This window comes from Bubalus bubalis, chromosome 18 (assembly GCF_019923935.1).
Source record: "Bubalus bubalis isolate 160015118507 breed Murrah chromosome 18, NDDB_SH_1, whole genome shotgun sequence".
NCBI lineage: Eukaryota > Metazoa > Chordata > Mammalia > Artiodactyla > Bovidae > Bubalus > Bubalus bubalis.
The window spans coordinates 12014540-12033479 of NC_059174.1; the positions used below are offsets into that span (position 1 = coordinate 12014540).

Here is an 18940-nt window from a genome sequence, read left to right on the forward strand (position 1 = left end):
CACTTTTCAAAGCCAGGATCTCCTAGAGGCAGAGCTTCCTGCTGTGTGGGGGCAGCTGGCCGACAGCGGGGATGGGCCAGGGGTGGGGGCGGGGTGGTGTGGGTCACCCAGAGGGAGAAGCCCAGCTGCAACGGTGAGGAGGGGACAGAGGTGAGACCACACGGCCAGGAGGCCCCGTTGGACTGGCCACCATCTCCAGCACCAGGGCTGAGATGAGATAAGCAGACTGTGCCCCAGGGACTGGACTAAACCCCCTGGCTTCTGCGGGGTGACCGTACCTTTTTCCCTCCAACAGTGAGAGGCCAAGAAGCTAGGAACAAAAGAGTCACTTCTGGTTCCACCCTGCTGTGCCTCTGCAGCTGGTCCCTGCCAAGGCCTCTCCTGGCAGGCTCTTCTGTGCACCTCCTAATCCCCCACGCCTCTCAAGTTCAGAATGCAGACCCTCTAGACTGCTGTCAGAATTTACTCCTGTTCTTTTATTGCCCACTCAGTCCCCTCAACCAAGAAACCAGCAGGGCTGTGACATTCCGCAGGCTGAAGGGCCAGGATGCGCAGAAGCCTGAATTTGAACTTCCTGTCTCCAAGAGACTCCAAGTCCCTCACAGGCTGACTTCCTGCCCCCAGGAGACACTGGGAAGCAACTGAAGCTCTGACTTCCCAGAAAGGACCAAATTCAACAGCAGCTCAGGCAGCAACGGCTCCACCACGGCCTGCTATGCTGGGCTCGGAAGATCGCTGGGGACCGGAGCGGCACGTCGTCATGGGCCAGCAATGGCCGGTTGATGGTCAGGTAGTGGCTCTGTGGTGTGGCTGCCCACCAGATCACTGGCCCTCTGCTGCCTGGCCAGCACCACCCTCACCGTGTTGGCGCCCAGGCGGAAGCCCTGCAGGCAGGCAATGGCCTGCTGGGCCTCGGCCGGGTCCCGGTAGTGAAGGAAGGCGCTGTGCTGTGGCCCCTGCCAGGTGAGCCGCGAGGGTGCCACACCCAGTGCGCTGAGGGCCTGCTTCAGCTCGCTCACCCTGGCATCCGGGGGGAGGTTCCCAATCTGAACAGAGCTGAGAGGCACAGAGCCCAATTCTGGTGGGGCCAGGTCCCGAGGGCTTCTGGTGGCACCCGGAGGGCTCCGGGGCCCGTCCCGGAGAGTGACGTCCTTCCCAGCCTGCTCCTCTCGGTGGCGCAGGCTTCTGAGGATGGGCATCTTCCCCAGCATCTCACAGCTGATCTGGAAAAGCAAAGCAGTTCCAGCTATTCTCAGGGCGTCAGTCCCAGGGAAGAAGCATCGGTCATGCAGGAGCCTCTGCCACATGTGCTCGCGGAAGACTCAGCACCCTCAGGCCAGCTGTCTCCCTCTGCCACTCTGTGTCCGCCCAACAGGACACGGCACCGGGTAGCTAGATGGCTAAGGCAGACAAAGAGGCGTCCTATGCAAAAGAGGAGCTAAGATCACTGGTGTGAGGGTTACAGGGTTGTAAATGGCAACTGCCCTGGCGACCTCCCAGGATAACAGGGCACTTTCTACCTCTGTATCTGTCCCCTCCCCTGACCTACACCTTGGGTGGGGTGAGGTCTTTAATGGGGCCGTGGGATCTCCTACCCCTCCTCCTAAGGGCCAAACCCATCTAGGCATCACCGAAAAAGCACAATTAAGGCAAATGTGGAACAGTACACTACACTGAGAATACTTTCTAGCAATGGGTCATCAGGCTACAAAACAACAGGTTCCACACACAATGTTGTATCTCAGCCAGTAGGACTTTCATACAAAGGACCCTTTTGGCTTTTTGGCTAAGTTGATCAAAGAGCACTTGTAGCAACGGAGGTGACAAAAGAGCCCCAATACTCGAGGCTGAGGCCCTGTGCTGTGTGCCAGGGACACCGGGGGCTGAGCAGGGGCAGAACTGGTCTCACGTGTCCTAAGGAACCACACAGCAGAGAAGGAACTCTCTCCACCAGAAGCCCTCACCAGCACTGCCAGGAAGACAAGCTCAGGTCTTTTTGACAAATCATTCTTTAGAGGTGCATTCTGGCTTCTGTTTGGGGCATAAAGCACGTAAACAATCAGTCACCAAGGGGATTCCCTGGTGGTTCTGTGGTTAGGACTCCTCGCTTTCATTGCTGAGGGTGCAGGTCAATTCCTGGTCAGGGAACTAAGATCCCACAAAAAAAAAAAAAAAAAAAAAAAAAAAAAATTCAATCACCAAGAGGCAAGCAATGGTCCAAATGCGGGCTTCCAACAGACATGAGTACAACACAGATCAGCACACAAAATGAACAGGTCTAATTTTTCTACAAAAATAAATAGTTCAAATAGTACCAGAGTTCTCAGTATATTCAGAATCACATGTGACTTAGGGCAATGGTTCTTATCCTTGGCAGGGTGTCAGAGACCCTGGAGAGAAGCTGAGGTTCCCTCCCACAAAGGAATCCCCTAAAACTGTGTACAATATCCCAACACTTGTGAATGGACCTCCAAACTGCAAGAGACACACAGGTCCCAGGTTGAGAATCAATGGATTAGGATAAGATTGAGAAGAAACAAGAACACCCAAGCATGTCAAGTACCCTCTCCGAGACCTGGAGGCTTCCAGCCCCCACTGGCTCCCACTCCCAGTGCTAGGCAGGTAGATGACTCCACCGCAGCAGAGCCTCGCCCAGGAGTTAGGCCTCCCCAGCCAGACGCTGTCCTTGGCACTGGCACAGCTGAGTCAGGAGCCATGCGAGTCTTCAGAACAGAGCACACTCTGGCACAGAGAAAAACTTCCTCCTCCTCACATTTCCCATTGAAGCGAAGTGAAGTGAAAGTTGCTCAGTCTTGTCCGATTCTTTGCGATACCATGGACTATACAGTCCATGGAATTCTCCAGGACAGAATGCTGGAGTGGGTAGCCTTTCCTTTCTCCAGCAGATCTTCCCAACCCAGGGATCGAATCCAGGTCTCCCACAAAACAGGTGGATTCTTTACCAGCTGAGCCACAAGGGAAGCCCAAGAATCCTGGAGTGGGTAGACTATCCGTTCTTCAGCGGATCTTCCTGACCCAGGACTCTAACTGGGGTCTCCTGAATTGCAGGCGAATTCTTTACCAACTGAGCTATGAGGGAAGCCCCACTACTAAGATGCAAAAAGAAAACAAAAACCATGTTTTTGCCATGAAGACACCCACAAGATGGGGCCATGCTTCCTGATCAAAGGGCATGTTCCTCCACTAGAGGCTCTGGGTCCCAAAGAATCCCAGACATCCTGAGTCCGGCCAACCCGACTCCCTCCCACATCCCTGGTCTGCCTTCTTAAGGAGTTCAAATTCTTGGATTCTTTCGAAGTGTTTAGCAGCAAATTTAAACTGGTCATATATAGAGTCATAAGGATTTCTTAAGTTATTGGATCATTTAGAAAGGATGATCAAATTTAAAACAGTAATCACAGTCAGATGAAAAGTGTGTCTTATGTCCTTGTATGGAAGAATGAAACATTACCCCAGTCCCCACACCAGCAGTGGGAGCCACCAAGGCCATACCTCCTGGTAAACATCGTGCATCCACTGGGCCCGCTGTGAGGCTGTCTCGGCCTGATGACTGCCCCTTAAATACTGAAACTCCCATGATTTTTGCCCAGTGGATCCACAGGGCTGCCTCAGGTAGACGTGCACGTTCTCAAGAAGCCTGGCCCCGTGGGGCAAGGCTCCACTCTCACACAGCAGATATCCATCCTAGAACGTGTGTGCTGCACACACGCATCCTTCTGTGCACGTCCCCGGAACTCACTGACCCGAGCCGGCACTTGGACAGACTGCCATCAGCAGCAGGACAAGGGATGCCCTCCAGCACACCATGAACCGACCGAGTCCACAGCATCGCCACGCTGAGGGGTCTTGGGAACGAAAGTGCAGAAATGCAAGCCTTTTATGTAAAACTGCTCATTTTGAGAGCACTGTGTTCTTTAGGACGGCAAAGCTCAGCGTCAGTGTCCTCTCTGCAGCCTCACAGCCCCACGCCCCATGAGTTCTAAAGGAAAAGCCTCTCTGATGAGGGGGGCCTCTGCTACTTCACTTCCCCAGTCCCCTGGCCCCCGTTGTGCTCCTTGTGGAATGGCACATGTGGGCTGATGGAGGCCCAGAGGTGACGGCCTCTGAGAGCCCAGTAGACAGGCTGGATTCCCACATGGGGACCCCCAGGGGTGCTGTTTTTCCTGGCTGGCAGTTAGGAACATTTGTTAGGTTTTTTGTCAATTTGCTATGTGAAATAAAAGATTTTGCTTGTTAATCAAACAGGAAAAAAAATTATACCTTCTGTAACTAATCATTCCATTAAAAAGCTGGTATAAAGCAAAACTGACTTTTTTGTATGCCCCAATCACTTCTTACTGAAGCATGCAGATGGCAGTCATTTATGAATACATGTTCCCTTTAGAGATTAAGTTTAAAACCTGTCCCCTACAAATGCACACTAAGCCCAACACAATCAGAAATCTGACTCTCGAGGCATCTGCCACCAACCCAAGACGACACTGGCTCTAACCTCACCCCCGGCCCACACTGGGGTCACGTGAGTCTATGTGGGGAGCGTCACAGAAGGATCAGGATCTGCCCGTATGTGCCCAGGAGCCAAGCTGAAACAGCACTACAAGCAGCACTGAGCCGCCCCCACCACCTCCCCGTCCCCAAGGTGCTCTGGCTGCACACACTGCAAGGCCAGGCAAGAATCTGGGGGCGGAGCGTCCCCGCCTTCACAGGACCCACACAGAGGGACGGCCAGCTGGTGGCAGAACTGAGAACTCAGGACCCACAGTGAGGGATTCTCGCCATGGCTGCAGTGACGATTAGCATCCCCCAGGAAGACGGTGAGGTCCCGGCAAGCAGGCATCGGCGTGGCTGAGGGGTCTCAGGAAGCTGTGGCTGGACTGTGCTTCTCTTTCATCTAAGAGGGATTATATTCATCTAACACAACTGATGACCTAACTTGTTCCTGTTTTCATCTTTTTCTTACTAAATTACAGGTATTCTCCGAGGCAACCATCTCCTCTCCCTGGCGAGGCCCCCAGAACCCTCCCTCCCTGCACCGCAGCTGGCCCTCAGCTATGAAGAGCGGCCCCTCTGGTGCATCCTCCAAGACCACATGCTCAGCCCTGAGCACAGCCCCCTTGCTCCCATGGCCGGTGTCTGGGCCACCACTCATCTATAGGGAGACTGTGGGCCTGGATTCCAAGGAACCCTAAGTTCTAACCACCCTGAGGGATGTTTCAACAGCCATGAAGGATGCTGCACCTTCTCCCTGCTCTCACCAGGGGTGATTCCAGCAGGAGTGCAGGTGTTCTGCAGGGAGACCCTCGGGGCAGGGTGAGAGCACAGGATGTCCCCTATGGGCCATCTTTGGCGGTGGACACTGCTGATTCCCACGCCCAGAGGAAAGCAGCCTTCCAGCCCTGGATGACTCAAGTGTAAGGAATGTGAAATATGGACAAACATGCTAATTTGACCAAAAGTTTCAATTCAATCGGAGCACAACTTCTCCAGCTTTCTCAGTAACTCTGGCTGTTTTCCAGCAGACAGCATCATAACCTAGAGGTTGGCTTCTGGGGTCAAACTTCTATTGCAGACCAGTCTGTGATACATGCTACTGCCTACTCTGGAGAGAAAGTCACCATGGCATCAGCTTATGAAGCTGTGGGTACTGCCTCCTACCAATTCCGTTCTGCATGGAGATGCAGAAGAGGTACTGAGAAAGTTGGCTTACAAAAGGAAAGCCTGATGATAGGGGCCGTGTGTAGCTGGGGTGGCAGAAGACAGCTCTTAGAGATGAAACCAGCTGGCAAGTAGATTCACGGCATTAGCTCTCCTAGTAGAGCTGGTCACCTGCCGCCGCTACCGCTGGTGTCATGAATCCTGCCTGCTTGGAGGATCTAGTGGGCTTCTTAAGTATGTTCTCCAGCCCACGCCTGGAGACTGATTCAGAAGCTGTTGTTCAAAAGCTCACAGGTGGCTCTAACACACAGTCACGCAGGCCTGGGGACAGCAGTCCTGACAGAGAACGCAGGGAGAGGAGGTGTCTGTGAGCCACAGGCCAGCGCTAGCCTCGCTCCACCTCACGTGACCCACCTTGGACCATGCGATTCCCGCTGGCTTGGGGCGCTCACACCCTGTGGTGATGACTCGAGTTGGAGTGAGGATATAGTCCACAGTGAGGTCGTGGTCCTCGAGGAGTGCTTCAGGTATGTCGACGACCTGGTTGAACAGGAGCGGGTAAGGGAGCTGCTGGGGATGCGGCCCCGGCCGCATTCACCGTGCCGCTCAATGGAAGGATGATGTCCCCCAAACCCGTCCTGCTCCAGGCTGAGCTGCCGCGCCACCAAGCACATCCAGCCCAGCAAGCCACACCCGACACGGTGCAGAGAGAAGGCAGAGGCCCAGCTGCCCCGCCCCGGCCCTCGCGCTCCATGCCCAGTGGCGGCTCTGCTTGGCCTGTTCCCAGGAAGCACCTGGCAGTCATGGACGATGGTGACCACTGGCGTCCCCTGGCTGACCGCTCCCATCGACACCATCATGGCGTATTCAAGGTCGGCATAGCCTTCTCCCTTCCCAATTCTCCAGCCTAAGAGGCAATGCAGAGAAGCAGCACGTGTGGGTTCTGGGGAATCAGGCAGGAGCGCACTTCTCATCGTGGACTTGGGGGAGTTCAAAGGGAAGTGCCACGCAGGATGGGTACCTCGGATAACACAGTCAAGGAACTTGGCACCCTGTGCACCTTTACAAAGGAAGTAGAGCTAGAACTTACGTGAGCTTTATGTTAACAGATCCACATTTAAAAGGGATGGAAGAGTAGTTTTTAAAGCACTAAAAACAAGTTCCTACTAAAGGCAAGTCATTTTCATTGTGCAGAGAAAGCAGGAAGTCTGCATCAGGGGCCCGGACGTGAGCTGACTCAGCCCTGCCTGAGGCACTAAGCAGGGGCCTCCCTGGGGGCCCGGCGCTTAGCACTCTGCGCGGCCACTGTGCGGGGCGCCGGCTCAGGCCCTAGTCAGGGAACTAAGAGCACAGCCCCGCAACTTGGAAGGAGGCAGTTTAAGCAGGGCTATGTTGCAAATTCACAAATGCGGCACCAAGAAAAGGATTTGTTATCTGAAGCTCAAGGACAAGCTAAGCAGGGGGAAAGGACGCAAGACAGTGGACGTGAGCGTGCTGCGAGCTCCCAGCCAAGTCCAGTTACTCCTCTCAGTAGGACGCCCAGGCCAGCGGAGTTCTGACTTCTATGTGACGTCAGCACCATCTCCAAGCACGGAAGCACCATCACTCAGGCATCCTTCTAAGAGTCAGACCTGACTGTGCTACTTTTATAATGAGAAGTCTTCAACCATGCATGCAAAGAAAAGAAAGACAATTCAATAGCAGGGCAGCAGAGGGTACAAACGGACCAGAGAGACAGGCAACAGTGTTCACAGGAGAAACATTCAAGCTCACCCAAATCAGATGTAAATCAAGAGGCAACTCAAATACCATTGCTTACTATCAGACACAAAAAGTGAGGTGTGCTAATCCTAGTTATTAACAGGGGAAGAGAGAGGGAGGCAAGGCAGATGGTGTGTGAGGATGTGAGGTGGGCACCCCTGCTGCAGTGTAACCTGGCAACATCAGGACTTAAAAACCCATTGGCCCAGCAATTCCTCTCCTAGGAGTCATCCCACAGGTAGTCCTCAAAGGCCCCCCTAGACCATAGGACATGACTACACTACACCCTCTGCGTGTCTGCACACAGAGGGTACCCTGGGGACATAGGTAAAGCGTCCATAATGGGAACACGTGGAAAACAAGGAACCCAGAATTGTAACATCCTGCTCCTAGGTGTCTCACACAGTAGCTCAGAGCAGGAGCAGAGGAAAGAGTAAATTTAGGGCGATAATGTTAAAGGCTGACACTGAAAAACACAATGCTCAGGGTTGGGAGCGAGAGACTTAGAGCACTTCTCACCAACGACTTACTGGGAATCGCCAGCGAGTTACTGGGAACCTACTGAAGGAAGAATGTGACTTTGGCTGATAAACTTCCAAAGAGAGATTTGGGATGAGCATCTCCGGACAATTTCTTGGTGGGAAAAGAAGAAAGAGAACGCTTTCCTGGTGGCAGGGGCCCCAATCGTACACACAGGTTCAAGTCTGCAATGTGCTGACCCCACTCCAGAAGCAGCAGCTTGTTCCCAGACAGCATCAAGCCGAGCCTGGAGTGGCGCAGGGCAGGGGGGAAGAGGCCCCAGGAAAACAAGTCCGAGGGCGGCTCAGCACAGCACCCAGATGACCCATGCTTTCCCGGCTCGCAGGCTTGTGGGGAGAAGCCTCAGGCCCCACAGGCAGGCTCTGGACACCCCGCACTGACCAGGAGGCTACTGCTACACAAGAAAAAAGAGGTTCAGAACCCAACGTTTCTCCATTTACTGGAGGCTCTCCAAAACCAACTATTTACTGACACACTGCAAATAAATCCAGCTCCAGTTCCAGTTAACTTAAGAACAGAGAGGAAATCTTTCACCACCTGAAAAGAGATGACCTCATGTCATTTCTCCTGTTAAGGAAAAGTGGAAATGCTGTAAAGGTGTTGAGTGGGGATAAGAGTGGGAGGGACTGAGTTAATTCTTCAACGTGAGCGATAGATGCAGTGGTTTCGCAGCTAGGCATGCATCCAGAAAGCTGAAATTACTCACTGTCATCATCTGTAAGGCAACCGGAGCGCTGGGGGAACAGCAGGCTGCAGAGTCAGTGGTCACATCTCAGAGTTTCTGTTTTTAATCTTACCTTTTTCAGAAACAGCCACGGACCCCACCACAACTAAGTCCACAAGGACCTTGGAGTCCAAGCCCACAGGAGCGCTGTAGTTCCTCACGCCCTGTGAACAGACACGCGACCTGAGAGCTCCCGGCGCAGCGAGACCGCCTGCCTCATAGCCCACGGGGAGGTGCGCTCAGGCTCCAAACCTCCCTCGGGAAGCAGGTGAGCCGCCCCACAGCAAACGATGCAGCATTGCGGAAGCAGCAGCTCAGGAAACCATGCATCAGAACCATTTTAAGGCAGTTCCCACAATTCTTCACCAGGGGGGTCTGACAGCAAATGAATAGGACTTTCATTGCATAATATTCAGTAAATCATTCTCTCCCAGGAGGCAGGAGAGCACAGTGATTAGAACCCAGGGCCGGGAGTCACAGGAACTGGGTCCAGACCCCTCCTCTGCGGCCTCAGCAGAAGGAAGCTCTCTGAACATGAGTCTCTTCCTCTGTGACACAGGGACGGCAGCCCTGCCTCGTCCCGCACGTTGGAATGAGACGGCAGAGCGCAGGCAAAGCATCCAGCATGTAGGACACGGCCGTTAAGCGTGTGGGACATGTTAGTTCACCATGAACACTGGAGGCCTCTCTGCATGAACAGCCAATTATTCAACCAAAGAGCACCCAAAGGACACCCACTTATCCTAACTAACACGGCCTGAGTGGAGGGAGGCTACTGCGGCCATGACTCTGATGACAGGCCCTGGGGAAATCTAGGGAACTAGAGTTGGACACTGCGTGGCCCAGTACCCTGCAGGAGTGGACACCGGACAAGTGCCAAGTCCATGACAAGTGACTGGTCCAAGGAGCGGCACTATGATTACCTTGGGGCCTCCCAGCAGTCAAACCACAGTCATTGGCCCCAGGGGCCCCCACTGTGGGAAAGCCTGTCTTTCCTTAAGCTCATCACACCCATGCAGCCAGGCATTTCTCGCCCATGGCCGGCATCTTCAAGCCTGTTTCAGGGGGCTCAGCGCCTGGCAGCCTTGGGTAGCAGACACTGGCATCAGGTTTTCTGTGCTGTAACCCGTCTGTCAGGCCCCCCTTTCTCTCAGTGGTCAGCCTCACCTGCTCAGTCTGACCAGACAGAGCATGAGCAACCAGGAGTCTCCCTGACACTCCAAAGTCCTGTTCTATTTAACCAAGAGTCACCAGAGGGGAAGAGGGACTTAGGCAGTTAACAGACCCTTCTGTCTTCCCCTGGAGTGGTTCCCAGAACACTCCTGAGTCAAAGAGTAAATGCAAAGACAATGATGGCAGACACAGGTGGCTGGGGCATGACAGTGGCAGGAGGCTGAGGCACAAACTCAGTGACTTGCCTGCCACGAAGTAAGGCGACATCACAGTCTCCTAAAGTGATATACATGGCGGCAGCATTTCACCACTAAGCTTTGGCCACCTAAATAATAATCGTACTAAACCTGCATCTGCATTAGACACGTCTTTATGACTCTCTATTTGCCATTTTCCTCTACCACAGAGAAAACAACACTCTGAGGTTCATGACCCTGGATCTCTGATTTCTAGCTAGTATCTCATGATATAAAAGAGCCCAAACACTGTTCAATTTGCACTCAAGCTCAGTCGTGAGAGCTGGCCTGGCTTCACTCTGGCCGGGCCATACTTTCAGGAGTGCCCATGAGAGACCGGCCAGTGCTGGCGCGTCAGAGCCTCCTGGGAACGACCTGAGCGTTGGTCACTTTTCAAAGGGGAGGGGATGCTGTGAAGGGGGACACAGACCACTGCACCGGCACCACAGCCACATCTGACCTGGGCTTCAGTATGAGGAAAAGGGCTGCTTTTACTGTCCACAACCCATGATTATAACTGACAAGATTCCCTGCCAGCCCTCGGAAGTGTGGGCCCAGGTCTGTGGCCGCATCCACCAACTGCAGGGGAGCATGTGGTGGGCACTTTGAACACTGACCAGAACCAGGGTCATCTCTTATATTCTCACTTTTGTTTTCCCTTTATTTTTTTTTCCACACGTTTTGTTATCTTACTTAATTATATGTATTTTTGCATGTCACACCAAATTCTGTTTTTGCAATAAGACAGGTTATCAATAAATGACAATAAAGCATTCACTTGTTATACACTAGACTTAGGTGGAAAATCCCTTTTAGAAAGGTATTTCTTGATGGTCCATTTCTCATTTTCACCAGATTAGGAATCAGATGATCTGGGGTCAACTCTAGAACTCTGAAAAAAGTCACCAAATTCTATTTCTTTGTCTATAAAATACTAGACAAATTTCATTATAAGGCACTCTAATGTAATGTTTACAGTATACTGGTTTCATGGCATTATGAGGCAGTAAAAAAAATACTGCTAAATTACTAAAGCCTTTATTACTTCAGCACTTGGTGAGACAATTTCCAATTGAACATATTTTGGAAATTCTATCCTGTTTCTGGTGGTATCAGAGAAAATGCCCTAGGACACTGAACAGCATCAAAAGTTAACTCTAGAGGGCGCCAGAGTACCAGAAAATTGGCTTTTCCTTTTCTCTTTCTTACCAGGAATTTACTATTTGTCACCTTGGTGCAAAAGAAAAACCAAGTGCCTGGCAGCTTTTCTGCTGGGTTCCTGTAACGACAAGATTGCTGAACACCTCACACCACTCTTCATTTGGTTTTACTAAACACAGACTTCAACCCTGTGGCGGAGTCACACTGTTCTAACTCACCGGAGGGCATGGCTGAGAGTGGTTCTTCCCTGCGGCTGGTGCTGCTTCCAAACTCACCTGGGAGGTGGCACATTTTCTCAAGATGTCTTTAGTTGCCCCAGGGGGTGGAGTAATCTTATTAAACAACCCCGTTCTCAGTCGTGGTGTTGGAACCAACAATGTTTTTTTGCTCTTTTAAAAAAAAGATAGTGAATAAATTACAAAATTTAACATGGGAACTTTCTTACGTATTGTTTTAACATTTAGAACAGAAGCAAGCTACTATTACCTGTATTTTGGGGTATGTGTCAAGAAGATGAGCTGGTTTGCAAACTCAACTAAGTAACACTTGGGCACGATTTTACTTAAGAGCGGTTTACACTACCCTGACTCAGAATAAAGGGGCGAGGGTTTGTAAAACTTGCTGATTCTATTCTACTTGCCATTCAAAACTGTTCCCAGTGAAAATGATGATGCAAATCCAAAAGAAGTCTGTCCTGAAGAAAACTCCAACCATAATCTTGCTGTGCCTTATGCTCCTTGAATTAAGCCCTATCCAGATACAATGATGTTTTATTTTGAAGCCATGTTAAGACATTACCCCATCAAGCACTTATATCTAATTTGCTGCTCAGTAAATCAGTCTGGGAGATCAGTACCCATTATAATCAATAATTTACACTGACTTGTATCAATAGTCGTTTTCTTCTATTTAATTCTCAAATGTTTATTGCAAGACCCAGAGCAGAGGTTTTCAGAGTGGGGGCTCCTGGGCACTGTTTGACATGATCAGAAGCTCTGGGGTGGGGCCCAGCAGCCTGGTTTAATAAGCCTCCCCAAGACTCCTGATGCACAGGCTAAGTTTGAGAACCACGGCCAAGGACACTGCTGCAGATTATACAAGGGTGGGCCATGAGGCAATTATAAAATTTATAAGCTGTTTTATGTAAAAAATAGCATATTTTACTTTTTGAGCAGGAGATGACAGCCTAAGACCAATAAAAGTCCTATAAAATTAGTTTGGCTTTCTTAAATAAAGGTTTTTCAACCCCAAGAAGTGTATTTCAACAGAAGTAACAACAGAGGTGGGTGACTTTGTCTGCAGTCTCCAGATTCTGGTGTACTGCCCAATACTCTGCTAACCCATTGGTTGCAAACTAGAGGTCCCTGGGGAGCTCTGAGGCTCACCAAAGTCCAGGTCCACTCAAGCCTGACTCAGAACTGGACATCAGCAGCAGTCTTTCAAAGCTCCCCGGCAGGTGCTAACTTACAGACAGGATGCTCAGACCTGGCGGTCTCATAGTGCGTTTACTATGACCAAGTTCTAGTAATAGCACCAGAGGAGGGTCTGGGGTCGAGCCTGGGAAGCTGTACCCCCAGGCATGCTCTGCGGTCGTGTACATCACCATCCTAGCCTGATTGAGTATGCACCCCCGCACCCAGGATGGAAGGTGCCTGCAGAGCAAGGCTTCTCAGGAGGTGTAGGGAAACGGAGTCGCCACCTGAGGCCCAGCAGCATACGGCAGGATCCCACAGACCCCACATCAGCCATTAAATGAAATGAAGGCTGTCACCTGAACGTTACTTCTTTTATAGTTTTGTTTATATTAAATTTACATGTGTATTTTGATTTTACAATCACACTGGAGCTATGAAATTAAAATTTATGCCAAGTTTTATATTTATGCCTATTAAATGAAATTATAAATTAAGGCAACCCTGGGGGTAATTTTTCTTCTTGAAAAGGGACCTATTATATATAAGAAACACTGTTCTAATTCATGTGTTTGGGGAACTCATTTATCAGATTTCTTACTTGTAAGTCATCAAGTTTCAAAGAATTATAGTATCACAAATGTAGTAGAAGAAATATACATATTGTAATTGTTCTCTTCTGGAGAGGTACATCAACGCCTTTTCTCTTTAAATTCAGACACGTTCAGGACTTCTGACTGACAATGAAAGAGTTCTGAATGTCCTGGGAAAAACAAGTCACGGACACATTCTGCATGGAGGGAGTCGGAACCCTCCTTCCAAATGGAGGATGGTGCCCACTCGCCAGCCACCTGCGGCGGGCAGGCTGGCTAGCAGCCAGGGCTCTGGCTCAGGGAACGGGATTACCTGCAGGGCCAGCAACCGGACGCCCTCCAGTGGTTTATCAGGGTCCACTTTAAGTTCCTGCGTTCTGGCAAAAACCTCGAGGTCTCTGATGTTTTGGCAAGCCAGATAAGAGCCCTGGTTAGGTAGAAAGACAGAGGTGCACTTACTTCAAGGACGAAGAAACGGGCGTTCTTCTGGGGAGCATCAGGGTTGACTTTAATGGTTCTGGCCATTTTGAACGCCTGCAAACGTGGGAAATGCTCGGCAGCCCGAGAAGCACCCTGTTTTTAAATGCAAGTGCATGTTACCAAGAGGCCACTGCCCTGAGCCACCTGCAGCCTGACGCTCCAGCACCTTCCCCGTACAGGCATGGGGGCCAGTGCTGAGACCAGGTCTGGGGCCACCCGAGAAATGTCTAAGGGGGCAGCCAAGGTACAAAGGGCTTAGAAGCCAGCCCCACTGGCTGGGGCTCCCTCTCAGAGTACGTCGGCCCTTAGGAGCCAGGTGTGTGAAAAGGCACCACAGGATCGAAGGCTTCCAGCAGGTAGAAATATTCCACTCTGTACCAAATGGGTAGCAGTAGCCTCAGTACCACCTCAGGGCAAGATGCAACTCAACCACCAATCCTGCACAGAAAGGCAAGAGGCGCTTGAGAGTGAGTGTTAAGTACTAATAACATGATGAAGGCCATCTCTAAGCATAGAGACATCCTGGCCAGCTGGTTCAGATTTCACACCACTCACTGTTCAGCGAGTTCAAATTCACCGTGAAGCGGGGTGGCAACTGTCTTACTACTGTTACTCCTTCAGGAATATCCCAATTTCCTTGTGAATGTTCCAGGAATGCCTCAGTACCTTGAAGTTGGGAATCCTGTGATGAACAGGCCGGGGAAAATCAGCTAAATTTTGTGATTCCATGTAGTCCCAAATTTGCTCACGAATGTCCTGTTTGGAAACACCTACAGCAATAAAGGGTGTGACTGATAAACACACAGACAGGAACCCCACAGCACAGCAGTCCCAGGGCCCAGGGCCCGCCTGCTCCCACTGCACCCTCAGCTCTGCCACGCCAGACAGAATCTAGGGCTTCTGACCCCTACGTTGAAAAACCAAGGCCGGTGACATTTTACACCTCAACAGACTGTTATAGTCCAAACACAGTACACATTTAACATAACCCAAGTGCTTAATGAAGCCTATTCTATGAACCTGTAGCAGCAGTACAAACACCACTCAAGCCATCAACCCAGGCATTCCTAAGTCCTTTCTTGGAGACATGATCCTGCTCAGTCAAGGCTCTGTGATCTCACTCTGTCCGTCAGTCTTGAGACAGCTATGATTACTTCCCTCCTTCTGCAAGGCCTGTTCACTTGCCTGAGTGATGTGTAAGCCAGCTGCTACTCTGGATTACCTACTGCAATCCACTTTATTGCAAGAGTCTTTATTCTATATCTCACTTTGGAAATGAATTTTCAGGCAACAAATATTCCTTAATTATTTGATTAGGGAAAGCCTTTAGAAACCCTGCATTAACTACATGCTCCTCTTGAAATGGAGAACTACAAAAAGCAGTTTCCAGTCGAGCAGGAAAAAAATAAAAATGGCACATTCATATAAACTCATTTATATGGAGTTTTGTTTTTCTTAGTCCAAAGGGCTATCCTTGCACCTGTGCAGAAGTTTGCGCCAAATCACTCTGCTGTGACACGGCACCTCTCAACACCTGGGCGGGAAAGAGGGGCAGCTTCACCCTCTCAGGTCCTCAGTCTCCCCTGAGTGAGCAGAGGCTGCTCAAAAGTGACACAAGGAAGCGGTCCCACAGCAGACCTGGAGCCACCAACCCGGGCGGTGGGATGTGGCTGGTGGCTGGCTTCTCACCATAAACATTTATGAATTATGCGACTTTGAATCTTGTGAATAAATTACATTTTAATTAACTGTTTTGTAGATGGAGTTTTAAAACACACAAAGGCATCTATATAATGAAGAGCCTCTCTGTCTACTGAGTACCAGGTCCCTTCCCCTGAGATAGTCAGTTGCATCCGTTTGTCCTGATGAATTTTTCCCCAGGCATCTCAGGCTTCAGACAAGAGACACTCCACTCCTGTCCCTCATTCTCTTTCCCTAAGAGGGCGCCTGAGACAAGCAGCTACATATACTGCATTGGGTTCTGTTGCTGTTTACTTATTATCCTGCAGATTGGCCCATACGGTATATAAAAAGCACCCTCATACTTTTCTGCAGTTGCATAGTATTCCATGATGCGGGTAGGTCAAATTTTACACAAGCAGTCCTTGACTGATGGGCAGGGGGGTGTCCAACCTTGCTACTGACATATGCCTTTACAGACCTCGCCAATTTATAATGCTTTATTAAACTTTTACATGTAGTTTTATCATGTTAAGGACCAGAGCCAAAGGTTTCCAGTGCTTGTGCCCTCAGGCTAGACACAGATCCCTTTGGAACAGCACCCATACCAGGCCCTTCACAGGTAGACCCCAGAGCATCCTGGAGCCCACTGCAAACACTCTGGTGCCTCTTGACCCTTCTGAACCACGGCAGAAATCAGGACTGCAGATTCAGGTGTATTTAGGGAACAAGCATCTCCAAGGATGGGGAACTACAGTGCTGTCGGCCTGGTTAAGGCCACGTAGGCAGTTTCCAGGACTTGGCTTGTTCTTTCCTGCTGGGAGCTCTGCACTTTCTGGTCTCTGCCGGAAGTCTGTTCTACACCCTGTCAGTCAAAGCCTCCCTCTTCAAGGCCCAGCTTTAGCACCACCTCCAGAAGTCTCTCCTCCATGCTGCTCCAGTGCTCTGAGGATCCCTGACACAGAGTGTGGAATGAGCTGCAAAGCCCTGCTGTCTGCTTCAGCCTCATCTCCTGCCACTCCCCACCTTGAATTTAAAAAGTGGCCCAGTGTTGGTCCCTGGCCTCCCACATCTGTTCCCCCGTCTTTTTCAGGTCTTTGTACCTCCTCTCCTCCCTTCTCTGGTTCACCCCTCCTCTCCCGTCAGGGCTAGCTGAGACAGACATTCCTCCTTTGGGACCTTTGATTCTTGAGGAACCCAAAACGCCCTCACTGTTTGTTGTCTTTTTTTTTTTCAAAACAGAAACCATTAAAACAAATTCCCTGGTAGCGCACTGGTCAAGAATCTGCCTGCCAATGTAGGAGACACGGGTTCGATTCCCAGTCCAGGAAGATCCCACATGCCGAGAGACAACTAAGCCCAGGAGCCACAACTATTGAGCCTGTGCTCTAGTGGCAGGAGCCACAGCTGCTGAAGCCTGAACGTTCTACAGTCTGTATGCCACAACAAGGAAAGCAGCCTCAATAAGAAGCCTGTGTCCTGCATCTAGAGAGCAGCCCCTCCCTGTCACAACTAGAGAAAAGCCCCTGCAAACAATGAAGACCCACGACAGCCAAATAAACAAACTTTTTTAAAAAGCTATGAGATTACTTTCACTAACAACTCAGAGGTCCAACATCCCCAGCACTGTGCAGGATGCTGTGTGGGACCCAGGAATTGTAGGAATTGCGGCCCTTGCTCCAGAGTCAATTAATCATCACATCTGAGTGACTCCCATTTAGAACGCAGTGGACTAATTGCAAGGGGAGGGAGAGAATAAAAGGGCAGGTCCCTGCCCTTGGAAAGTTACCAAAACATGGGAAATAATTCGGTCAATAAAAGGCGACATATATTAATGTGAGAAATGCATGAACCCTGTTCTGTAACTGCCCGTTAGGTCAGCCTGGGTCTCCCTCCTCCTTCTATCTCTAGCCCCGAGCGCAGTCCTGGCACTTGGCAAGCGTCTCCAAAGGTCTTGGTTACCATTCCACCGAGCTACCAGCACCTGTTTCCCGTAACGGAGGAGGGGATTTATTCACATTTCTCGAACTCGGCTTTAATAGACCGTGGGGCAGCGAGAGCCTCAGTACCATCTTTGCCAGGCAATCCTGCAATCAATCACCGAAGCTCAGGGGCTCTGGGGCGAGCCTCCTTAGGGCCTGGGGCAGACGACGCAGGAGACAGCGCTCATCGCGGGGAGGCGGGTGCGGAAACGGACACCACCACCTACCCAGAAGGCAGCCCCGCTTCTTCTTCTACCTACTCCACCGACAGCGTCCCAACCCCGCTCAGAACCCTCGGAGACCCCGCCCGTCCATGTCCCCTTTCTGTCTCTGGTGGTTTCTCCTCTCAATCCCCGGGGACTCCTCCGCGACCCCTTGCCAGTCCCTCACGTGGCCCTTCCGCGACCACCGGTCCGTCTCTCAGGCGGCCCCTCCGCGTCCCCCGCCCGACACTCAGGTGGCCCCTCAGCCTTGCCTGGCCCGTCTCTCAGGTAGCCCTCAGCGTCCCCTGCCCGACTCTCATGTGGCCCCTGCGCGTCCCCCGCGCGTTTCTCAGGTGGTGCCCGGGGCCGCCCCTCACCCGCCCTCGGCTCCATGGCGACGCTGTCAGTGCGCGACGCCTCCCTCGGCGGAGTCCCGCGCGAAGTGACGTCACCGGTGCGCGCAGTCCCCGCGCCTGCGCACTGGTCTGGACCAAGGGGTGGGGGCACGGTGGCCTTGCGGCAGAGGCTGGTGGGAACGCTCCACTTCACGCATGCGCCTGCGATTCCGCGCGCCGGGAGGAGGGCGGTGCGTGTGGCCCCTGAAGGTTTATTCTCAATTAGGCCAGCACTGAGCGCTAGGTCTGACGGGCATTTGCCAGGAGTGGGTGGGCAGAAGAGGGAGCTACCGAGTGAACACCCGTAGCCTAGCCGAGCCCACTGCCAGTTCAAACACACCCACCTCCACTTCTAGTCCCCAGAGGCCCCCTACTCCGGGAAGCCGACCGGGATTGCTCCTCCATGACTCAATTCCTCTCCTGCGAGACTCTACAGATGTTAAATGGCACGGTCTGCTTTCTGCTCCCTCTCTTCTCTCTGCATCATCTTCACACAAACACCTCCTAAAGTGCTAAAAAGTAAATAAGTAGAATAATAAAACAATTCTAATAACAACAGAAGCTGGCTCCCAGGAAGCTAGATTCCCTTCCCCCTGGGGAGTGAGTCACTCTGCTTCGTTCAGTCCTTTGTAGGCCCCTAGGATCCCCCTCTCTTGTGGTCACCGTGAGACCCAGTGGTCACTTTGAGGGAGGATGGTGATTCTAAGCCTGATGTATTTCCTGGAGCTCAGAATACCCAACCCACAGTCTGCAGACTCAGTGAAAAACAGCTTCCTCACCTCTTTCTCTCCCTGCCCTGTCCAACAATCAAAGCCCTGTCTGCACCTCCCAGGGAGCAGTCTGCTTTTTCTGGGCTCTGATAATGAATCCTTTTACCCCACAGGGTTAATTACAGGCTTGCAAGTTGGTGGTATAAAAAACTAA

The 18940-nt window shown here is 51.4% G+C and overlaps 1 protein-coding gene across 8 annotated transcripts; it reads right to left on the minus strand.

Annotated features, from left to right (window-relative positions):
* Window positions 1–455: 455 nt before the first annotated feature.
* Window positions 456–18145, minus strand: MTHFSD (methenyltetrahydrofolate synthetase domain containing). Of its 8 annotated transcripts, none has more exons than XM_006047497.3 (8): window positions 17999–18145; window positions 14423–14526; window positions 13590–13703; window positions 11490–11660; window positions 8775–8865; window positions 6471–6583; window positions 6091–6216; window positions 456–1223 (listed from the first exon to the last, which is right to left on the minus strand). In XM_006047497.3, exons 1-8 carry the CDS (start codon window positions 18012–18014, stop codon window positions 759–761), a joined length of 1200 nt encoding a protein of 399 aa, XP_006047559.3. In that variant the 5' UTR covers window positions 18015–18145; the 3' UTR covers window positions 456–758. The 8 variants fall into 8 exon arrangements, with proteins under 8 accessions (XP_006047559.3, XP_006047563.3, XP_006047560.3 ...); XM_006047501.4 differs by lacking the exon at window positions 13590–13703 and adding an exon at window positions 13736–13849 and having other exon boundaries at window positions 11547–11660; XM_006047498.4 differs by lacking the exon at window positions 13590–13703 and adding an exon at window positions 13736–13849.
* Between the last annotated feature and the right edge of the window lie 795 nt (window positions 18146–18940).